The sequence below is a fragment of the Garra rufa genome, chromosome 24 (assembly GCF_049309525.1).
Source record: "Garra rufa chromosome 24, GarRuf1.0, whole genome shotgun sequence".
Lineage (NCBI taxonomy): Eukaryota > Metazoa > Chordata > Actinopteri > Cypriniformes > Cyprinidae > Garra > Garra rufa.
Genome location: NC_133384.1, coordinates 19,927,728 through 19,951,840, shown reverse-complemented (window position 1 = coordinate 19,951,840; position 24,113 = coordinate 19,927,728). Strand labels below are relative to the sequence as shown.

General features: G+C 32.0%; 1 protein-coding gene across 2 annotated transcripts in view; it reads left to right on the top strand.

Moving 5' to 3' along the window:
* Nucleotides 1-24,113, top strand: part of LOC141300095 (serine/threonine-protein kinase OSR1-like) — a 76,651-nt gene that overhangs the window by 12,870 nt on the left and 39,668 nt on the right. For both annotated transcript variants that reach the window (XM_073830405.1, XM_073830404.1), the window contains exons 2-3: nucleotides 6,713-6,825; nucleotides 19,031-19,139. In XM_073830405.1, coding sequence (XP_073686506.1) covers nucleotides 6,713-6,825; nucleotides 19,031-19,139 — 222 coding nt within the window. The remainder of the gene's footprint in view (nucleotides 1-6,712; nucleotides 6,826-19,030; nucleotides 19,140-24,113) is intronic.

Genomic DNA, 24,113 nt, shown 5'->3' with positions numbered 1-24,113 from the left:
TGAACCAAATGAACTTCTTTTTTTTCTTGACAAGTGGCTTTGAATTGAAAATAGCTAGTTAATGCGTGATACTGGAAAGTAATTGAAGGCTATTAACCTTTATCTCCTCTTAAACTCCCTCATGAAGTTAACATCCTCTTTACTGAGAGACATCAAGTTGAGGGAGGAAGAAATGAAACATTATTCAGACTTCATAAGACCTTGGATCAGATACATTAAGCGTTTTTTTCAGTCTTCAGGCGCGTATCTCATATCTCAGTTATTTCGGTAAACATTTGGCTGTATATTACTGTAGATCGTTTTCTAATGCTGTAACCTGGTAACGTAATATTGAACCATTCAATTCAGAAACCAATAACAGGCCTCCATAAAAACGTGTTGCAGATGTACGTAGAGACTCTTCTTCTGCTGTATTTTCATTTAAATCAATGGAGTCTGTGACTCTTGAGAACTCTTACAAGACAGCGGCACTTATTGCACCCAACACAACTGCGGCTAATAGCTGACCAGATGAAAATATCTTTGATGTTCACATCTTGAATGTTATCAATACTTTATTGTGTTAATATAATGAAGTAAAATGACTTTATTGTATTTGTTATTGGGTTGCTAGGCTGCTGTTGCTTTTGGATTACTTCCTTCTGTGTGACATATTTGACACGTTTATTGGAGACAGAAGGAAGTTAAGAAACCCTCAACAGTTAGAGAGCGGTAAAACAAGATTAGTTATTTGAAGTTTTTTAGACACTAACCATTCAGAAGTATTTATACATATCTGTTTTCTCTTTTTTTGTAATTTATTCCTAATGCAAAGCTGCATTTTCAGCATCATTACTGCAGTCTTCAGTGTAGGGCTGGGCGATTAATCGAAAAGTCATCGAAATCGACATTCAGAAAAACAGTTGTGCTGCTTAATATGTTTGTGGAAATCAAATTTATGTATGTGTTTGTTTATTTATTTATTTATTTATGCAGAAATTAAGAAATTACTGTGGCATGCAATGTGTTATGTAGATTTAGAATCACAAGCATATTAGAATAGTTTCTGAAGGATCATGGGACACTGAAGACTGATTAAAATATAGTTTAATTAATTAAAATTTAGTATAACATTTTAGTATTCATTAATTTTGCTTTATATTTATGTAAAGCTAGCTTGTGATTATTTGCAAATATATTTTCATAATATATACTATATAATATACAAATTCAAATATATTACTAGAATGAGTGAGCTTTAGATAATGGCAAAGATCTCTTTTAATAAGAATGTAGAACATTAATGTGCATAATTAACTGACCAATGCTGATCATTTAAAAAAGAATACTGATAACAGATATGAAATGAATATATTGCTAAAATTTTAATAAAAAAAAAAAATAATTAAATACAACATTTATATTTATAAAATCCATTTAATTTAATTTTGTTTTATTTTTACTTTTATTTATTTTCGCCCTGTGAAATATATATATATATATATTTTCTCAAATTCTGTTTTATTTTTATCAAATTCTGTTTTCCATTAAATTTCTGGTTTCGATTTTCATGGTTTTATTCAATTTTAGTCATCAAAAGCATGTCTAATTAATTGATTTTATATTTGTATATATTTTAATATTATAATATTTATATATTTATATATTTGTTCCCAGATTCTGTTTTACTTTTTCCCCAAATACCGTTTTTTTTTTTTTTTTTTTTTTTTTTTTCTGGATTCTGTTTTTTTTTTTTTCCGTTTTTAATTTTTATTGATTCTGTTTTTGGTTAAATAAATAAAATAAAAAATATAAAAATGTATAATTAATTGAAATTCTGAAACTTATGCAATTTAACAGCAATTTATTAAAAGTTTAACAAATATTTAGATTATTAATTAATAGATTATTATAAATTAATAGATTATTAATAAAACATAATTTAAATATATATATATATATATATATATTTAAATTATGTTTTATTAATAATCTTAGCAATTACTGTAAATAGTTTTCACCAGTTTTAACTTAAAAACGTAAATTCAGCAGCTGCCTTAAAATGTTAAGTTAAATCCACTTAAGTCATTTCAACTCATAAATTAAATCAACTAATTTTTATTGTAATACATTAAAATGACCTGTAGTTTTAAGCTGATTCAACTTAAATTTTTAAGGCAGCTGCTGAACTTAGGTTTTTAAGTTGAATCTGGTAAAAACTTTTTACAGAGTAGTAGTAGTAGTAGTAGTAGTAGTAGTAGTAGTAGTAGTAGTAGTAGTAGTAGTAGAATTACATTAAGTAATATATTTCTATTTCAGTTAAACCAAACTTTGATTTTGACTGGTTGCTGTGAAGACCTTAAAGTTTCAGTATGTGTGTGTTTGTACATGACATGATATATGTATGGCATAGGATCTCAAATATAGCTCTAGACTCTGATGAACGTTGAACATCCCGACTGACCTGTTACTCACACCTGGCACTGTGAGGGCCGTACTGGGGACCAACATCCTGCTGCAGGCCATAGCATGCAGGCCAGGATGTGATTAATGGGATTGCCATCAGCACATTTTAGTTACATTTTAGCTATACTACTACATATTCAATACAATTCAAAAACTGTATTTTGGTGTACACTAACTAGTCAGGAGCATTCAACACTGTAGTTTGTAACTGAACATGATTTGTTGTTAGCTTTTTTCCTCTCTTCTAATCGATGGTGCCCTGCTGGTGCAATCCAAATGCTAAACAATGAGGACTTTGTTATTATTAGCCCATATGAAGTTTGGGCAGATGATTAAAAAAATCCCTCTGCCTCATACCAGCACAATATGTCATTTACAATCAGCTGGCAGTGGAAACATAGGTGCGCGCTGATTTACGAAGGCCTCGGCTCCTGTGGAGTCTCGTCTTCTATTATTCAGGATGTGTGGACCTGGACGACCTTGCTTTCCCAAGGATAAGCGTCTCTAGAAGTGTCTTGTCTGCTTTCTCTCTTGTGCCAGTCGGTGGTGCCATGAGCAGAACCTCATTAATGCACTCTGGAGATTAACCTCAGCAGTAAAGTTGAAAGCCAAGTATAGCTCAAATCCTTTGACTTATAGTCTGTTAGGATTTAATAGTCTTCTCGCATGAATGTCCAATGCTGCAGTCACAGAGGAATGTTTTGATTTAGCATTTAGCTGTCAGCTCATCTCCAACACTTTCTCAGGGAGTAAGTGCATTGGCTGGAGATAAATGCCATTGTTTAATGAGCAATTATTTTTGTGTTAAAGGTTCTAAAAACCAATATGCAGAACCAATCATGGTTGTTTTTCTGCTTTTTGACAGTAGTAATAATTCTTTATTCATGCAGCGGTAAACTGTAAAGTTTTTGATATTGAAACATTTTAATATAACAATGCTTTTTGAATAATAATACTAATACTAATAACAATATAACAATGAAATAATGATGACACATTGTTTATTAATATTTTTGTATTTTTACTTTTTAACAGTAATAGTCATTCATCATCCATAGAAATGTAACATTTTTATTAAGTATAACCATTTTAATATAAAATAATAATAGTTATGATGTTTAATGATTTTAAAATAATTTAATTATTGTTAATTGTTTACATTTTTTATTTTTCAGAGTAATAGTTTCAGAGTAATTTGCCATTCATTTGTAATATAACATTGCTTTATGAAAACAACAACAATAACAAAAATAAAGATTATATAGTTTTTTATTTTTTTTTAATTAACGAAATATATCAAATATAATGCAACATAGAATTATAAAACTAATAGTGATTATTTTTTAGAGTAATAGCCATTTGTCATTTATGCAACACCAAAGTATACAATTTTAATAATATTGCTTTATGAAAATAATAATAATAATAATAATAATAATAATAATAATAATAATAATAATAGCAATGAAATGGTTAGTTTATAAATTATTTATTATTAATATTTTTATATTTTTACTTTTTGACAGTAATAGTCATGTATCTTTAATTTTTTTGTTAACAATTGTAACAATTTTAATTTTAAATATCTTTATGACAATAATATTGTTGTTATAATTTTCAATGATTTTAAAATTTAATTATAATATTTACATTTTATTTTTTACAGTTATAGTCATTTGTCGTTCATAGTATGCTATTTGTAATATAACCTTTTTTATGAAAATAATAATAATAATAATAACAACAGTCAAGTATAACATTATCAAAGAATTATGAAAATAATAAGTTATTATTATTACTTTTATTAAGTATTTTAAAATAATTAAAAATTTTTTTAGATTTTCACAGCAGTAAAGTATACTGTTTGTAATAAAACATTGCTTTATAAAAAAATGATGATATTAATAATAAAGATGATAAATTTTTACACTGTCATTTATCATCCATAGATATAAATATAACATTTTTATTAACAAGTATTAATATTTTAATATAACATTATTAAAAAAATAATCGTTTTTAATAATATTTTTTTCAGAGTAATAGTCATTTGTCATTAAACAGTAAAGTATACCATTTTTAATTTTACATTGCTTTGTGAAAATAATAATAATAATAATGAAGTAATTACTGATCATAATTTATTTATTATTAATATATATATTTTTTACTTTTTGACAGTAAGTTATTTGTCAATCATACAACAGTAAAGTATACTTTTTTAATATAACACTGCTTTATGATGATGATAATAATAATAATAATAATAATTAGGGCTGTGCGATATGACGATTTTTGATCGTGGACGATTAAAATGTCTCCACGATCTGCTTTTGAATAAATATCGTAGTATCGTGCTACAGTGTGCCTCCGTCTTAATATAATGTACATTCACTCACGGGACACTGCACTTATTCATATTCGCGATCACAAAAGTACATTATTTGAATGTGCTTCAAAGTCTTGCCGGTAAAATAACGCCATTTGGTCCGCGCGCTGTTCTGGCATGCGCTTCATGAGCGCGTAAACCTGAAGCACGTGCGCTAAAAGCCTGTCAAACAGCACCTGATTACTAAACTGAGCTATCTTTGGCGTTTAATTTGCTTATACTGTCAAAAACACGCAAGGATTACATATAAACACAGTCGGTTGTCTAAAGTGAAACTAAACAGTTAAGAGAAAAACGGATGCGCGTCTTGTAAAGATGCGTGCAGCTCTGCGACAGAGCTAAACATGCTGTCGATCGTTATTAAAGGGACAGTACACCCAAAAATGTTGTCACTCACATGTCCTAAATTTTTTTTTTCTTGTGCTTAACACAAAAGAAGATATTTTGAAGAATGTGGGTAACAGTAGCTGGTCCCCACTGACTTAAAATAAATAAATAAAATATATGGAAGTAACTGGGGACCCAGCAACTGTTTGGTTACCCACATTATTCAAAATAAGTTTTATGTTCAGCATGTTTTATGCTTAAAAAAATGCGAGAATGAGTAAATGATGACAGAATTGTCATTTTTGGGTGATGATACACTAATAAAACAAAACACAAAGGAAAATCACTCACTGCTCTTGACTGAAGAACTTTAATACAGTTGCTTTAAATGTTGCTTCTATGTATAATTTATGTATATAATGTATATAGTGTTTTATTTTTATATTTGTTAATTAAATTTCTTGAATGCTACTGATAAATACATGGACTGTACCTGAAGATTAAAGCACTGTTTGTTTTATTTGTATAGTATGTGTATTTAGCTTATCTTTGTTCTTATTTTTAAAAACAAAGAAAATAATGACAAAGATTTTTTGTCTTCGCCCACTTTGGCTTAAATATCTGCCATTCTTTTTATTTTATATTTTGTTACCTTGTAAGGTTTTGGTTTTAAAATAGAAAAATTAATTTGGCTGTACTACTCAGACAACTTGTAAAAAAGTAAAACCAACATGACAAAGAATCGTGATAAAATCGTGAATCGTGATATTTCTTGAAAAAATCGTGATATGATATTTTTACCATATCGCCCACCCCTAATAATAATACTGATCTTAATAATAATAATAATAATAATAATAATAATAATAATAATAATGATGATAATGAAATAATTTATAATAGTTTTCCTTTTTGAATGTATCAGCCATTCATCAACCATAAAAATATAACATAAGTATATTAATTTATTAACATAAGTAAAACAATTTTAATATAACATAGCATTATGAAAATTGTTTATTATTATTAATATTAGTAGTAGTAGTTTTACCATATTAAGTATAATATTTCTTTATACTAATAATAATGAAATAATAATGATTATGAATTATTTAATTATTTTAAACATTTTATATTGTCGTCATAGTTATTTTTATCATTTACGATATTAGTTTGCGTTGTAGTCCGATTTTTATTTCCTCCTCTTGACATAGTGACTTGTTACTATAATTTCTTTGTCTTGTAAATGCAAGAGAATTTATAACCTCATTAACTTTACTAGTCTTAAATTTGATAAATACATGACAACACATTTTTATTCTTTTCAAAATGAATATTTTAAGTGGACAATAAAAGTGGACTTTTGGGAGAAAATGCTAGTATATATTTACTTTATTTTGGTGACTTACAATGTCATAGGTGTAACATTTTATGTATTATGATTTGAGTTGTCTGGTGGGTTCAGAAGGTTTTTGTGGCTATTTGTCCTGACTTCATGTCCCGTTTAGCTCCTGATGTATTGAGTTTAAAATGCATTCTTGTATTTTGTAGGAAGTGGCGCTACAGCTGTGGTCCAGGCTGCCTACTGTGTGCCCAGGAAGGAGAAGGTCGCCATCAAACGCATTAATCTGGAAAAATGCCAGACCAGCATGGACGAGCTCCTGGTATTTACTCTTCTTCCACATATTTACACAGCAAATTTGGTTCATACTAGATATTAGCACAAGAATGGAAGTCAAATGGGTTATGAAATCCATTTCATGAATATTCATCTGATATTGGTAGGGTATTGGCACATAAAAAAAATCAAGTTTTGCTTAAACATATATAAGAAACCTGTTTGACAAGATCCCAGTTGTGCAACATTTAAAGGCTAGATGTGAGCAATACCACTATATAAGTCATGGCTCATAAATGCCAACATCTTTTATGAGTTGACAGTAAATAATGACTGTACAAGACTGATTGTAGCACAAACTTACTAACATATTTGTTATGTGTCTTCTGACAATAACTTTAGTTTTTAACAATATACACACATACATAGATATCTAAGCACAAGTATAGAATTAAGATACTCTAAATTAGGGCTGGGTAAAAAATATAAATTTCTCGATTTTAATTGATTCTCATTTTTAAGAAATTAGATTAGATTGTTCTTAAATTTCAAGAATCGATTATTCTAGCCTGTTTTCAGTAAATGAATCATTGTAGCTCACCTCACATCTATTAAATCGCAATAAGCTTTATGCTTAAAGTCTCCGATTTCAAATTCTGTCCATTTTATTACAATATTTAAACAATAAATACGGTTTTGGCTCTGTTCAATGTGGAGTGACAGATCGCTGTAGCGCCTCAGTTCAAGTGAAGCGGCACGTGAACCACACATGATTCATCTCCTCCACTTTAATACCAGTTTCAGCACGAAATAAACATGAATAAACATATTGCCATATTTGGTGACCATAAACTCATTAGTCAGCTACAAAAATTAACTCTAGAAAGGAGCATTTTGCTCAATATATGCTCCATGTATAAGGCCCTATGAAAATTGTTTTATTTTTTCCAAATTTCATTGTATTTTTCCAAATTCTTTTAATTTTTCTGCATAATTTTTTTTTAAGCATGCCTAATTAATTAAAATCATGAAACGTATACAATTTCACATCAAATTATTAAAAGTTTAACAAAAAAAGTACATGTTTAGGGCCCTATGAAATGTTTTATTTATCTCACCATGTTTTATTGCTATCAAATTCTGTGTTTTGCCATGTTAATTATTTGAGCGCATACTTAATTTATTCTTAAAATAGCCTTATGAAAAAAAAAAAAAATTCCACCTCAGAAAATTTTCTGGTTATCAAACGATAGCATAAAACATCAATTTCAACATCAAACATTAATTTAATCTTTTAATTATTGAAAATTAAGCAAACTTTTTTCTTTTTGGCAATCAAATGGGATTTACTATTAATATTAAAACATTGTGTGATTGTACCCTAAAAAAATAATGTTTTTCCATTTTAGTAGTAGTAGCAGGCTATGTAAATTCTACTGAACAGTAGTAATGTATTTTGTATGTCTTCAAGTTAAACCAGACTTTTATTTTGACGGGTCGTCGTGACTATCTTTACAGTTCTGTGTGTATATGACATGACGCTAGTTTTCCTCAACTGGAACAGTCAAATGCTCATGAAGTGACTCTCAGAGCAGTTCTGGAGATGTTGTTCATGTATTTATGTCCTCATTTAGCGAGTCGGCAGACCCTGAAATCACTGCGAGTGTCAAACGTGCTTCTGTCTGTGTGTGTGTGTGTGGTAAGAGACATGCAGAACATGCAGGATTCATATTTAAATAGTTTTTTGTGGCTTAATATTTACAGATACAGTTCATATCACGTTTTGATTTAAGTGTAATGGAATTTTTTTTATTAACTCATCAAAACGTTGACAAATTCCGTGACATTCCGCGTTCCATCTGGATTCTGCAATTCTCTTCAGGTTTTCCGCATCGTAGAAGTCATAGGGCCCTACATACACCATATTCATCATAATTTTTTTTTATTTAAAAAAACAAATTGTAGTGGAATTATAATTATGTAATTGTAACTTTATTATTATTATTATAAAAACTTAATTTAAGTGTTAATATACAAATCAGTTAATTTTTACATTCAATATTATAGTAATGTGGTAATAGATGACTCTCCTGTATACTTTACAGCATTACTTACAGTTGCAATCAGAATTATTCAACCCCCCAGAGACTGCAGTACTTTACAAATAAAAGCTTGTCTGAAGTTTCAGGACTTTATAAAAAATGCATCTACAACAGTTTACTGGCATATTAAAAGTGACAATGTCAATATATAATGTAATGTGTTGGAGTTCTAGGATTTTTTAATAACACAGCTATGTCAGAATTATTCAACCCCTTTTCAACATTGCCATTTTAAGTCATTTATTTTTGTGGTAGGGAACAAAATTATCCTAAAACACAACACAAAGGCTTTAGAAACTATTAAAAAAACTGAATCAGCTTGAGATGTTACACATCTATACATTTATCCCATGCATGTGCTGAAGTTGAGTAGCAAATATGGTAAAGTCAACAGAGCTTTCACAAAAGCTATAGAGAAGAAATAGTTTTATTGTATTAGAAAGTCTAAGGCTACGTGAAGATTTCTAAGACATTAAAAGCCTTATTCCTTAGTTTAAAGTGTGTTGTACCAGAAAACCTTTGAGGGTGTTGAACCAAAAATGCACAATTTCATAAAATGTTCTATCAGAGCAACTGAGAAATACCTGCAATGTACAGCCAAAGACTTGCGAGATGACCAGACGAAAGGAGGAAAAATATTTCATTCCAGAGTAGAAGATGAACATAAGACAGGCATGGCTTTCATGTTGGGGCATCTTGGCGAATACCATTCTTGATCAAGAAGAACAAAAAGGTCAGCTTGAATATCCTAAAATTAATTTGGATAGACCTGTGGAGTTCTGAAAGAATGTTTTATGGAGTGATGTGACCAAACTAGAACTTTTTGAACGTATAGATTAGCGGTATGTCTGGTGCAAAAAAGGGAAAACTAATGAGCAGAAGAACACTATCTCCATGGTCAAACATGGAGGTGAGCTGATCCAATTATGGGGTTGTTTTACTGTAGCATGAAGTGGAAAACATGACCGTATGAAGGAAACCATGGATTCTTTGAAGTATCAGGCCATTTTGCCAAGAATTGTGATGCCTTTGGTGCAAAGACCGAAGATGATGATCGATGGACTTTCCTGCAGGACAATCATGCCAAAGTAAACATCCAAATCTACTTATGCTTGGTTCAGGGATCAGTCACAGAATGTTCTTGAGTTGCCTGTTCAGTCTCCAGATTTAATTCTCATTGAAAATATTTGGTCGAATTTGAAGAAAGCAGTGGCAAAGTGAAAACCAAAGATTATCCATGATCTAAAAGCTTTTTCAGCCGAGGAATGGGCCAAGATTGCAGTAGAGAGGTGATCAACGCTTCTAAAAACTTTCAAACAGCGTTTATAGGTGGTTTTAAATAATAAAAGATTCTGCACCAAATTTTACTTTTGGGGGTTGAATAATTTTGAACATGAACGTTTAGAGCCAATTTGTTTTTTTCCCCTCATTATTTATCAATTTATGTTCTCAGAATAACTCAAATGTGTATTAAAATACTTTATCTAATAGTGTACTAATGCCTTTGTAGATTTGTTTCTAGAAAAACAAATTATCTGGAACGAAATGTCTTGCATGTCAAGGGGGGTTGAATAATTTCGAGTGCAACTGTAGATTTTTTTTTTCTTTGAGAAAATTTGGCATGTACTCTGCCTGATATATATATCCAAAACAAATATTTGATATTGAATCAAATCGCAAGCTTTTGAATCAGACTCAAATCGTATAATTTGTGCCAAAACCCAGCCCTATTTTAAATGTATGGATCAGGTGCATTTTTATCTTAAATTTGGGGAAAAAAGAATAAATATGTAAGTACACTTCCGTTTGGGGTTATTTGGGATTTGTTTAGTCAAAAATACAGTAAAACAGTAACATTGTGAAAAATTACCACAATTTAAAATAACTTTTCCATTTGTCTCCTTGCTGAATAAAACTATTAATTTCTTTCCAAAAACAGAAAAAATGTACAAACCCCAAACTTTTTTCATCTGTGTAAATGTGTGTGGTAGCACTGTCAGTAAATGAGAATCAGAATGGCTTTATACGAGAAAAGGAGTTGACATACGGATTATACCATTTCCAGATTGCCTGGAAACCATTATTAACTGGACCAAAGGGATTCCCTGTGCTGTTTTCCAGTTTAATAGCAGGGTTTTATTTCTTAGTCAGAATTCCCCTTGCGCTTTTTTGTGAATCACAGCATTGACTAATTTAAGACTTCATCCCAGTCATTAAAGAACTTTTTTGCCTCTCTTCCAATTGTAAAACACCAATTTCTGTTTGAAGGATTTCCAGATTGCCTGTATGTTACATTCTTGTCAAGTTACAGCCAAGTTATAGTTTCCATTCATGAGTCCTTATGTTTCTACACAAACTCTTTCCCCTTCTCAGCTTATTAACTTCATCTGTCAACTCCTCAAGGAGCTCAAAAGGTCATACTTTCATTCCTCGTGACCAGGCGGAGCGCATTGTGTCGTTCACTGGGAAAGCTCATATTCCCGATTTACAAGCTCACTGCGGGAGGCTACCAGAAACTCAAGTTTTCCCACATCCAGGTGTCTTACAGAAGTTGATATTATCCCTAGTCCTGCCTTTGGTGATTTCAGTAAATGGAGACTTTCTTCCAGCTGGACTGATGTAAACCCTTGGGAATGACTTAGGTGAAAGTTAAAGGGAGATTCTTGCAGAGTCAGGGTCACATGGAAAATTTGCAGTTCGTGTTTCCTCGATGCTTTCGCTGCCTTTATGACCTGCTGAGCGTTCTCTTCAACACAGAGGAGGCATTAAATTAAAGCCAGATTGCTCCCGTAATGAGCGGGAGCAGCAGGGAGCTATTGCATACAATCTGCATCAAGGGCTGCACTCCGAGGAAATTCTTTCCAGAGGTTTGGGTCAATTTCACTTCTGATCAGGCCAATTTGCTGGAGTGTAGCATGCTCTAGATAGCTGCGGAAAAAAAAGAACAGGACAGTCCAAACAAGTCACAACGCAGAAGCCGTGTGACTCTTGTGGTGGGAGGAACAATTTTGCTCTCTGACTGAGCTGCGATCCTGTCAGTGCCACTGACGTCAAGCTGAATCTATAGTGACCCCAGTGTGTACCACTGCAGCGTTTATTCTACGGGGATGTGACAAGACCTCCCCAAGGCCTTCTCAAATCACATGACTTCAGTGTCTGCCAATTGTCCATCAGATGACGGTGCTTGAATGCACTGCATTTCTCTTAGATAGATTAGCTGCCTAAAGCATGGCTTCATTTCATATATCTTCTTTTTGATGAACTGGAATCTTTTAGTCTGTACTGTTTTCAGTTGATGAGCGAACAAAACTTGACCAAATATAAGGTTGAGGTCAAAAGTTTACATACACCTTGCAGAATCAGCCAACTGTTCATTATTTTACCAAAATAAGAGTGATCATTCAAAGTGCATTTTATTTTTTATTTAGTAATGACCTGAATATATTTCACAAAAAAGATGTTTACATATAGACGTCCACAAGAGAAAATAATGACCTAATTCAAAAGATTACATCCCCTTGGTTCTTAAAACTGTGTTGTTACCTAAATGATTGAATGATGATTTTTTTTTTTTTTTTTTTTGTGATAGTTGTTCATGATTCTTTTGTTTGTCCTGAACAGTTAAACTATCGGCTGTTCTTCAGAAAAATCCTTCAGGTCTCACAAATTATTTGGTTTTTCAGCATTTTTGTGTATTTGAACTATTTCCAACAATGACTGTAAGATTTTGAGATCCATCTTTTCACAATGAGGACAGCTGAGGGACTCACATGCAACTATTACCAGAAGGTTCAGCAACTTCAGGACAAACAAGGGACTCATGAACAACTATCACTAAACAAAACAAAACAAAACAAAACAAAACAGCTGTGAATCATTCAGGTAACAACACAGTATTAAGAGTCAAGCATATATGAACTTTTGAATGGGGTCATTTTTATAAATTCAACGATTATGTTCTATAATAAATAAAAAATAACATGCATTTTGTATAATCCTTCTCATTTTGGTAAAATAATTAACATTTTTCAGATTCTGCAAGGTGTATATAAACTTTTGACATCAACTGTAGTGCGCAATCCATCCAGTAATCGCAATATAAGCTTTGTGCTTTGTTACTTTTGATATGAAACAAAGTCTGAGCTTAATAAAACTGCTTGTAAACAATGTCACGTAAAGTTACATTTACCCCAGGAAGGCCATTAAATGCCTATAAATGCCAGCTAGAAAAAAATAACTCTAGAGAGGAGCATTTTGCTGTCTGTTTGAATAATAAATAAGTTTTTACTACGTTTGCTTAACTGTTTATTTCTATAATGAACTGTTGAGATAAATACTAAATAATTAAAACATCAATATGATACAAGCTGTTAAATTATCAAATAACAAAACGATCAAATCAAAGATTAAACTGCAATTGTAATACTTTAAAAATAGCTATTATGTTTTTTTTTTTCAACCAAAACATGCAGGCCTTTTTTTGGAATAAAGGAATAGTTCACACAAAAATGAAAATTACCCCATGGTTTACTCACCCTCAAGCCATCCTAGATGTATATGACAAATACAATCAGTATTATATTCAAAAGTGTCCTGGCTCTTCCAAAATTTATAATGGCAGTGAATGGGTGTTGAGATTTTGAAGATTTTGAAGTCTTTCTGAAGCAAGCCGATGCGTTTGTGTAAGAAAAATATCCTTATTTAAAACTTTATAAATATTAAATCTTTAGCTTCCGTTAACCGTCAGACGTGCATTCACAAGCTTTCCAGCAGACGACGTAGGATGTAGGCGTAACGTATGCTCCGGTGAGATTATGCTAGTCTCGTGAGAACCAAGTTTTGTTTACAGCAAAGAAAAAAAGTTTTGTTTCCTTCTGGTTTATATTAAAATCCTCCAACATTTTTATTTACAAATCCTCGTTTTGTACTTCTAATTCATCACCGGAGTTTTGTTTTGCTTTCTCCTCTGCGCTTCCGTGTTTGTTGCACCCTACGTCATCCGCTGGAATGCCACTCTCTCGTGAACGCGTGTACGACAGTTAGCAGAAGCTAGAAATTATGGTTTGTAGAGTTTTAAATATGAATATTTTTCATACACAAATGTATCGATTCACTTCAGAAGGCCTTTATTAACCCCTCCGGAGCCATGTGGAGGGCTTTTAATAATGGATAGATGCTCTTTATTGGACTCAATCTCAACACCCATTCACTGACATGTATTAAGCTCTGAAGAGCTAGGACATTTTTTAATATAACTCAGATTGTATTTGTCTGAAAGAAGAAAGTCATATACGTCTAGAATGGCTTGAGGGTGAATAAACAATGGCGTGATTTTCATTTTTGGCTGAACTATTTCTTTAAAGGAACGCCACTCTCTTGTAAACACACGTACAACAGTTAGCAGAAGCTAGAGATTTCAGTTTATACAATTTTAAATATGGATATTTTTCTTACACAAATGCATCAATTCACTTCAGAAGGCCTTTGTTAACTGTCTGAAGCTGTGTGGAGTACTTTTTATGATGGATGGATGCACTTTATTGGACTTCAAAGTCTCAACGCCCATTATAAAGCTTGAGAGACAGGATATTTTTAAAACATAACTCCGATTGCATTGGCTGAATAAAAAAAGTCATATACACCTAGAATGGCTTGAGGGTGAGTAAATCAAAGGGTGATTTTTATTTTTGGGTGAACTATCCGTTTAAGGTAGCTGAAACTCACATTCTGAGATGTAAATGAGATTGTGTTTCTGATACATTTCTGCAACAGAGCAGTTTCCTTTTATGGATCTCCAAGGAAATGTGCTTAAAATTGATTGTTCTTTTCTGAAAGTGAATCAGCTAAATATCCTGCTGACCTGTTTTAATCTGGTTTTCAAGCTAATGGAAAAAAACTTGTTTCTGGTGGCATATTGGTAGACTGTGTGTGTGTTTGTGTGTGTGTTTGGGTAATGAAGGATCAGGGCACTGTGACAATATCTTCCTGGATATTTTTCCCTGTCATTGCCATGGATTAAATTAGATACTTGTCAGAGTGGATAGTTTCAGTGCATAAGAATTTGCCTGAGTAACCAAATTCACAAACGTTTACCCGAGGCTTTAACGTAATTTTGATTCAAATGGAAATGTTTACTAGAGAGCGTCGTATGTCGAGTGAGAAATTTGCCCTGAGGAAGACGGAAAGTGTTTTTTCCACTGGGCATGGAGGCAGAAAGGCAGTGACATAACCGCAGACAAAGAGTCTCAGTGCTTTCCTTTGCTCATTGTCCTCTGGACGTCCACGAATCGGGTGGCAAACAGTCTCTTGATGTCACCCTCCCTGTTCAGGCCATTGTTTTTGTCTTTCTCGGGTAGACGCCGGCCAGCCAAGCCGAGATGACCCTCGGCTTCTACTGTGAGAACGCAGATAAAGCGCTAGCCAGCGAACGCCCAAAGCCCGCCCCGTGTGTTATTGTTTTCATATGCCCTCAACCTGGTGTCCGTCGTGGAACTGGACGCAGGCTTTGTGGAGCCAGCCAAAGCTGAGTGAATTGTTGAATGAAGTCCAGCTTTGGGACATGCCCAGTGGTCCAGTGTTGGGGTGTCAGTGACCCCACGGTGTTGGCACGGGAAGAGCTTTGTGTTGACTGGCATACATGATTGCACTCGTAGGTTTATTTTTTTGGGTCAGTGGAAAACATGGCTCATGTTCACAGGGTCATTTGAGGACTCGACTTGGAAAAGTTCAATTGCCGTGAGTTGTTTTTCAAAAACTTCAAATGGTGTGTTTTCTTATTGACTTTTTATCTAAATATTGGAGGAGACTGCTGCAACCCACCCCATTTACTTGAAGCAGAGTGGTGGACTTAATTATAACATGGCTGTATTTTTTGCTTTGTTTCATTATCATACTTGCCAGGATTACAAAGCGGCATATGCTTATATTCAAAGCTTAGTTCATTTAGAAGGGAAGTGTATGTGTAAATTGTACGTGGTGCAAAGGCAGGCTTTTAAAACGGGTTGAGTTGAGGCATGCTGATTTCATACTTGGGGCTCTGCCATTTCTGTCATTCCTGTAGTACTGGACTATTGAGTTAGTGATTGCAAAAGACTTTTGTTGGCTTGTTAGGTTTGGCTCTTGCACATGACTTAAAGGTGCTTAAACGTAGAACTTCAATGTTTTTGTAAGTTTAATCCTTATAGTTTTTTTAAGTATTAAGTATTATTTTATTTTATTAAATGGAATAAAATAAACTATAATTATTTTGTTAAAAAAACACTAATTTTTGTGTAAATGAAATGAATAGGCAGTTTTATGGTGCCTTTGCATCCTTTTTCAAGCTGTTTTGCAGATATAAATAATAATACTAAATAATCAATAATAAATTTTTTATTTGAATAAAAAGCAGTTTTTTCATGTAACTGCAAAGAAGAGAAGAGACCCTTTTGTTGTGGTTATTTTTAATTGGCTTATTTATTAAATTTATTATTTATTAATTATTTATTAAAATACTTTTTTAATATTACTTTTATATAAAATAACAAAAATGTTTTTTTTTTTATATATATATAATTTTCTATTTTTATATAAAATAATTAAAAAAATAAAACTAGTTTTATATATAAAATAACAAAAATATGTTTTTTTTAATTTATTGTGTTTTATTTTTATATATATTATTTTCTATTTTTATATAAAATAATAAAAAAAATAAAATTTGTTTTATTTAAATAAAAAAGCCATGTGTTTCTGTGAAACTGCAGTGTTTGCACCTTTGCATCTTTAAAAAAATAATAAAAAAAATAGATCAAAATATATATACAAATGGGCACTTCTATAGAGCTCTTGCATATTTTCTGAAGCTATTTTTTGAATAGTGAATAGGTACGTTTTATTGTTAAAAACTATTTTAATATGTTTTAAATATATAAATATATAGATCAAAATACTTTTTTAATATTACTTTTATATAAAATATCAAAAATATGTCTTTTTTAATTTATTGTATTTTATTTTTAGATTTATTATTTTCTATTTTTGTACAAAATAATAAAAAAAAAGTTTTGTGTAAATGTAATGCATTTAATTTTTAATATAAAATAACCTTTTTCTGTTTTTGTTTGAAATAATAAAAAACAAAAATTTAGATGTATTTAAATTATGCCAAATGTTTCCATGAAACTGCAGTGAATGGGTACTTTTATTGTGCCTTTCCATATTTCTTGAGCTATTTTAAGCTTTCATATATGTATATTCAAATAAGCCACTCTTTTCCCTGTGACTGCAAAAAATGGGCACTTTTATAGTGCTCTTGCATACTTTTTTAAAGTTATTTTTAAAATTTTGTTATAATATAAGTTTTTTTTTATTAATTAAAATCACATTTTGTGGGCACTTTATGGTGCTTTTGCATCATTTTTCAAGCTATTTTGTTTTGCAGATATAAAATAAAGCTTTTTTTTTTCATTTAAATAAAAAGCCATTCTTTTTCATGTAGCCTAACTGCAATGAAAAGGCCCTTTATGGTTTATTTATTTAGTTTTTTTTTTTTTTTTCCAATTTTAATTTAAAATAATAATAAAAAATAGTTTTATTTAAATAAAAGCCACGTGTTTCCATGAAACTGTAATGGTACCTTTATTGTGCCTTTGCATCTTTTTTTAAGCTATTTTTATTTATTTATTCATTTTGTTTTAAATATAAAAAATAGATCAAAGTCAATGTTATTTATTTTAAATAAGTCACTATTTTCCATGTAACTGCATCGAATGGGCACTTTTATAATGTTCTTGTGTACTTTTGTTTAAATTCTGTTTTAAAAAAGCCACTTTTTTCCATATAACTGCAATAAATAGGCATACTTTAAAATTTAGTTTTATTAAATAAAAAAGACATGTTTAATGAATGAGTATCGTGCCTTTGCATCTTTTTTAAAGCTTTTTTATTTAAATGTATAAAAATAGATCAAAAATGTTTTTTGTTTTTAAATAAATAACTATTTTCTGTGTGACTCCTGCATATATTCTAAAGCAGATTTTTTTTTCTAATATATATTTTTAATTTAAAAAAGCCACTTTTTTCATAGAACTGCAATAAATGGGCACTTTTTATGTTGCTTTTGTATCCCTTTTGAAGCTTGATCTCTTTGGTCCCCATTGATTTTAATTTGAACAAACCAGCACAAGACTGTGTGAAGATTCAGTGTTATAAAGGTATGAAGTCATCCGGCGATTCATTACCATTAACCCTGCAGTTTTTTTTTTTAGTTCCTCTTACTGATTGCTTTGCATTGCATGTAACAAATTGAACAAGCCTAGACCTGGCAGCAAAACAGAAATGGCAGAATTGCTTTGTAATATCATTAGTAAGCCCCCACCATCAAATGACTCGGGGAAAGCTCAGGGTGATGGATTCGGCCGCAGTCCCAACATTACCTCAGCTGTCAATCTCTTCAACTGCTCCGTCAACTGGAAAGACTACCAAATAAACAGCGGATGGAGAGGAAAACTACTTGTTTTTCTTTCAGGTTTTCAAATGCATAAAAATCTATCTTGCAGTGGGGTTTCTCTGATGCATATTGACAGTTACATATACACCTATTTATTTGGATTCCTTGCTTATTTGGAACAGGCTGTAAGGCAGTCAGATGAAGGTGTCATGGTGTTTACAGCATGCTTGGATGGATCTTGTTTATTTTTACAGTTCGTACGTGCTTTGCGGTCAGTGGAAGCCGCTGGAGGTGCTTCTTACACGAGCGAGCTAATAAAAACTACTATTTCACCTGAAGTACGTAAATATCTGCGTTGATCCTGAAGATTTGCCAACTGTGCAACTGAGCCAGACTTGTTTAAACATTAATCCAGATTTGGAATGGCACCATTGTGAGGCACCACAGTTATTCGGTTAAGCCATGAGGCCCAGTGCATTCTGAACCACATAGTATGTGACTGCATACACAGGAAATGCCTTATGGAGAGCTGGGTTAGCCTGTAACCAGCACATGTGCTGATTACCGTGTGTAATGCTGTTTCGTACTCCCCTGAAGGAAGCAAATTGTTGTTTTGTCCAATTATTGCACACTCTGAATCATTTAGAAAGGATATTGGTTGAATCAGGTTACTGTCAATGAAGAGTGATCACCTCTCTTTTGTTTCTTTCTCTCTCTAGAAAGAGATTCAGGCGATGAGCCAGTGTCACCATCCCAACATTGTGTCCTACTACACCTCGTTTGTGGTGAAGGATGAGCTGTGGTTGGTCATGAAGCTGCTCAGTGGTGGTAAGTCCCGCCCACCTGTTCTTTTTCATCCAATCCACACTTCAAACACTTCAAACACTTCAAACCTGAAAAATTCAATATTTATGTTTTATCCGGTCTTCTGAGAGGACTTCATTTGATCAGCATCTGAAGCTTTGATAGAAGCAAATTAAAGGATTGGTTCAATCCAGAATTAAAATTTCCTGGTAATTTACTTCCCCCATGTCATCCAAGATGTTCATGTCTTTCTTTCTTCAGTTGAAAAGAAATGGTTTTTGAGGAAACCATTCCAGGATTTTTCTCCGTACAGCGGACTTCAGTGCACTGTAAAAAGTTTTCACCAGTTTCAACTTAAAATCTTAAGTTTAGCAGCTGCCTTAAAATTTTAAGTTAAATCAACTCATTTTTATTGTAATAAGTTAAAATGACTTGTAGTTTTAAACTGATTTAACTTAAAAATTTAAGGCAGCTGCTGAACTTAGTTTTTTAAGTTGAATCTGGTGAAAACTTTTTACAGTGGAAGGTCCAAATTGCAGTTTCAATGCAGCTTCAAAAGGCTCTACACAATCCCAGCTGAGGAATAAGGATCTTGTCTAGTGAAACGATTGGCCATTTTATATAAAGAATAAACATTTATATACTATTTATCCACAAACTTGTCTTGCAGTAGATCTGTGTCCATGACTTCACGCATTACATAGTCATGTTTGAAAGGTCACGTAGGCAGAAGCACCGACCCAGTGTTTACAAAGCTAACGTACAAAGAAAGTCAAACACCCTTTACAAGAAAGTTAAAACAACAGAAATAGTTAGAGAAAGTGAGATGCAGTTTTTTCGCCCTACCCTATCTTTAAAAAGTATATACATTTTATATATACATTTTACATTTCCCCCTTTTTTTTTGGCTAGATAAGACACTTATTCCTCAGCTGGGATCGTGTAGAGCTGTTTAAAGCTGCACTGAAACTGCAATTTGGACCTTCAACTCACTGATCCCCATTGAAGTCCACTATATGGAGAAAAATCCTGAAATTGTTTTCCCAAAAACCTTAATTTCTTTTTGACTAAAGGAAAAAAATAAGACATGAACATCTTGAATGACATGGGGGTGAGTAAATTATTCAGGAATAAACTAATCCTTTACCTCTAAAATGGTTCTTTGAGAAAGATACGCTGTTAATAACTTCAACAAAACAGGAGAAATATAAAAGGGCCAAAGACGAAAAAAGGTTTAAGCATGAAAACTGTAGGTGTAATAATACTTTAAAATTTATTTATCCGTTTTTAAATATAAAATGTATATGCGGCCTTATTCTTTTATGAATTTTAATATGTACAAGTCAGAATAAGCATGTTGTTTGAATTTTTACATAAATATTGTGTTACACTGAATGACAATGTAAAATTATTTCAACCAAATTTCGACATTTTGTTCTCCAAAAACTTATTTGAAACCTTAAAGGTAGACACCTGACTTACATTTAATGTGCTTTTTGTGGAAATAAATAAAATTACTTCTGTAAATTTCTTTTTTACAGAAACAACAAAATTTAAATATAAATCATTTATGAATAAATGAACTGTTTGCCATTTCGACAAACAAAGCATAAAATCCCGCCAGCCTAAAAGAAATCTGTTTTTGAGCAATGAGCAATTCAACAACATACATTACCATTCAAAATTTTTGAGTTTTTTATATTGTTTTCAATAAGAAGTCTTTTATGCTGTACAAGGCTGCATTTATGTAATCAAAAATACAGTAAAAACTGTGATATTGTCAAATGTAAATGTACAATTTTAAATAACGGTTTCCTGTTTAGATATATTCTAAAATGTAATTTATATCTGCAATGGCAAAGCTGAATTTTCAGTCACGTGATCCTTCAATTCAAATTTAGGGCTCAAATAACAACAAAACCGTGCTGCTTAATATTTAGTAAATTCCTTGATTAAGAAAAGTTCAAAAGTTGAAATGGAAATATTTTGTAACATTATCAATGCCTTTACTCTTACTTTTAATTAATATAATGCATCCTTGCTGAATAAAAGTATTTTCTTTCAAAATTCATTACTGACCCCATACTGAACGACATCTGAACAATATGTCATAACTTGAGTGAATAAAATCATAAACTGTAGCTCTTCTTTATTTAAGTAAAATTAAGTCATTTTCTGAGATTTACTATTTTAGTACTTTGCAATTTCATTTAATTATTTATTTTTAGTATTTATCTGTTTAAAACATGGGAAGTAAAGTCTGTTGTGGACATGCATGTGTTCATTTGCTAGGCTTTGTGGAGTCACTTATTTAAAAAAAAATATACAGTATAAATATTGTAAAATATATATTTCTCCTCATTGTCCCCTTAGAAATGAGTTTGTGATTAATTATGGTGACCAAATTTGTTTCCCTCATGATGAGGATTCTTTGCTGGCTCTTTGCATATACAGTTCATTGAGTCTAGATCATGGAACAGTTTGACTTTGAATTTTAGTTTGCCTAAATTATACAGTATAGATGCTTTCTGTTGGTAATAGAAATGCATTTATGCATTTGTATTTCAGTTTTGAGTATTAGCCACTGATTGGGATCTCAAATGACCCGTTAGAATGATAATGGAGTCTGCCAGGGGCTCCCCTATGGAGTTAATCACAGGCCGCTGGTAATTACAGCAGATGCATTAGTGCTGCGGCAGCCTGAGGCTGTCAGGATGCAGGATTTCCTAGCGCAGTATTGCATTATGACTGGCTGCTTCCAGGATAGATATCTTCTGATGATCATGTAGAATTGCACAATTAATCGAAACAAAACCAAAATATAGCTGTATGGCTTAGTGTGATTATCAAATCACAAGGTGAATTACGTAAATAATAAATAAATGCACTAAAAGTTATTTTAGTACTAAAAGCATGTTTAGTCATTTAAAATTTAAAAAAAGGAAAATATTAATATTGAAATTTAACAGTTGGAGTTTAATGTAAAATTACCATTATAGTATTTTTACTTGATTTTAATTTGATTGTACTGTGAAATATTACAATAATATTTTATCTTTTCCATTTTTTTAATTATTATATTTTTATTTATTATTAATAATCTCAATACTAGGGAAGCCTGTTTCCTTCACTGAATTAAAGATAAAAAGGTAATTATGACTTTTTTTCTCGCAAATGCGAGTCTCGCAATTCTGACTTTTTTCCAGAATTGTGATTTAAAAACTCGCTATTGCGAGTTATAAAGTCAGCAGTGAGTTTATATCTCGCAATTCTGATTTTAATTCTCATAATTGCGAGTTTATATCTCACAATTCTGAGAAAAAAGTCAGAATTGTGAATTGCGAGTTTATATCTTGCAATTCTGACTTTATTTCTCATCTATTTTGCCGCTGTGAAGGTGCTGAGTGACTGTAAATAGTTTATTTCAAAGTTTTAAACAGAACGTTCCTCGTCTTGATTTCATTGCGTCCTTAAGCTCCAGCAGTGCTCCTGTCTTTTCCAGACCCCACTGTGTAAAGCTACTGCTGAGAGTGTAATGATATGTTTCAAGCCAGCGTGTAATGTTCTGTCCCAGACGCAGCCAAGTGCTGGACAGGGAGATTATAGTCTGGCTCGTGCTGACACTGACAGCCGTGGGACGCGGCCTTTTTTCCCCCGGTGCAGAGCTGAAATCACTCTGCCTGGATAATCGCTGTTCATTTTACGCCTGTCATCAGCTGCCGTGCCCTCCTCCTTCTGCTTCTGCCAACTGAAGATGCCCAGGTGGCACGCTGCCCGTCTTAAATATGAAGGTACGACACAAGCATCCAGGCAGGCACACAGGGCACATCTCGACGGGCACCACCTTAAATGATAATGGTTCTCTTATCGAGAGGGCCAGGCAGCTAGTTTAAATGTAATAGATATACAAGAGATTATAGAGATTTGTCAAGATAAATATGGGCAGCTGCTGTGTTTTTATTGTGTAAAAAGGGATAGTTTAGCTAAAAGTGAAAATTGTCATTATTTACTCACCCTCATGTCATTCCAAACATCTATGGCTTTGTTCAGGAACTTATCAAGGGATCAAGGGTTGAACCGCTGATGTCACATGGACTTTTTTTTATCAATGTCCTTGCTAACTTTCTTGGCCTTGAATGTGTAAGTAAAAAGTCAGAATTGCAAGTTTATGTCTCACAATTCTGACTTCATAACATGCAATTGGGAGTTAAGTCAGAATTATGAGAAATATTTTTCTTTTTCCCCCTTAAAATCGGACTTTATAATATTTATAAGAAGAAAAAGAAAAAGTCAGAATTGTGAGATACAAACTTGCATTTGTGAGAAAAAAGTCAGAATTGCGAGATACAAACTTACAATTGCGAGAAATAAGTCAGAATTATGAGATATAAACTTGCAATTCTGAGAAATATTAGTCTTTTTTTCCCCTTAAAATTGCACTTTATAACTCGCAATTGCAAGTTCATATCTCACAATTCTGAGAAAAAGTCAGAATTGTGAGATGCAAACTCACAATTGTGACAAATAATTCAGAATTGTGAGATATAAACTCACAATAGCGATTTAAAAAAGTTGGAATTGTGAGATAAACTCACAATTGTGAAAAAATAAGTCAGAATTGCGAGATAAAGTCACAATTGTGAGAAATAAGTCAGAAATGTGATATATAAACTCACAATAGCGATTAAAAAAGGTCAGAATTGCGAGATAAAGTCACAATTGTAAGAAATAAGTCAGAATTGTGATATAAACTCACAATAGCAGAAAAAAGTCAGAATTGCGAGATACAAACTCACAATTGCCAGAAAAAAGTCAGAATTTTGAGATATAAACTTGCATTTGTGAGAAAAGTTGTTTTTATCTTGCAATTCTAACTTTATTTCTTGCAATTATGAGTTTATATCAAGCAATTCTGAGAAATATCAGTCTTTTTTCCCCTCAAAATTGGACCTTATATCTCGCAATTGCGAGTTTATATCTCACAATTCTGAGAAAAAG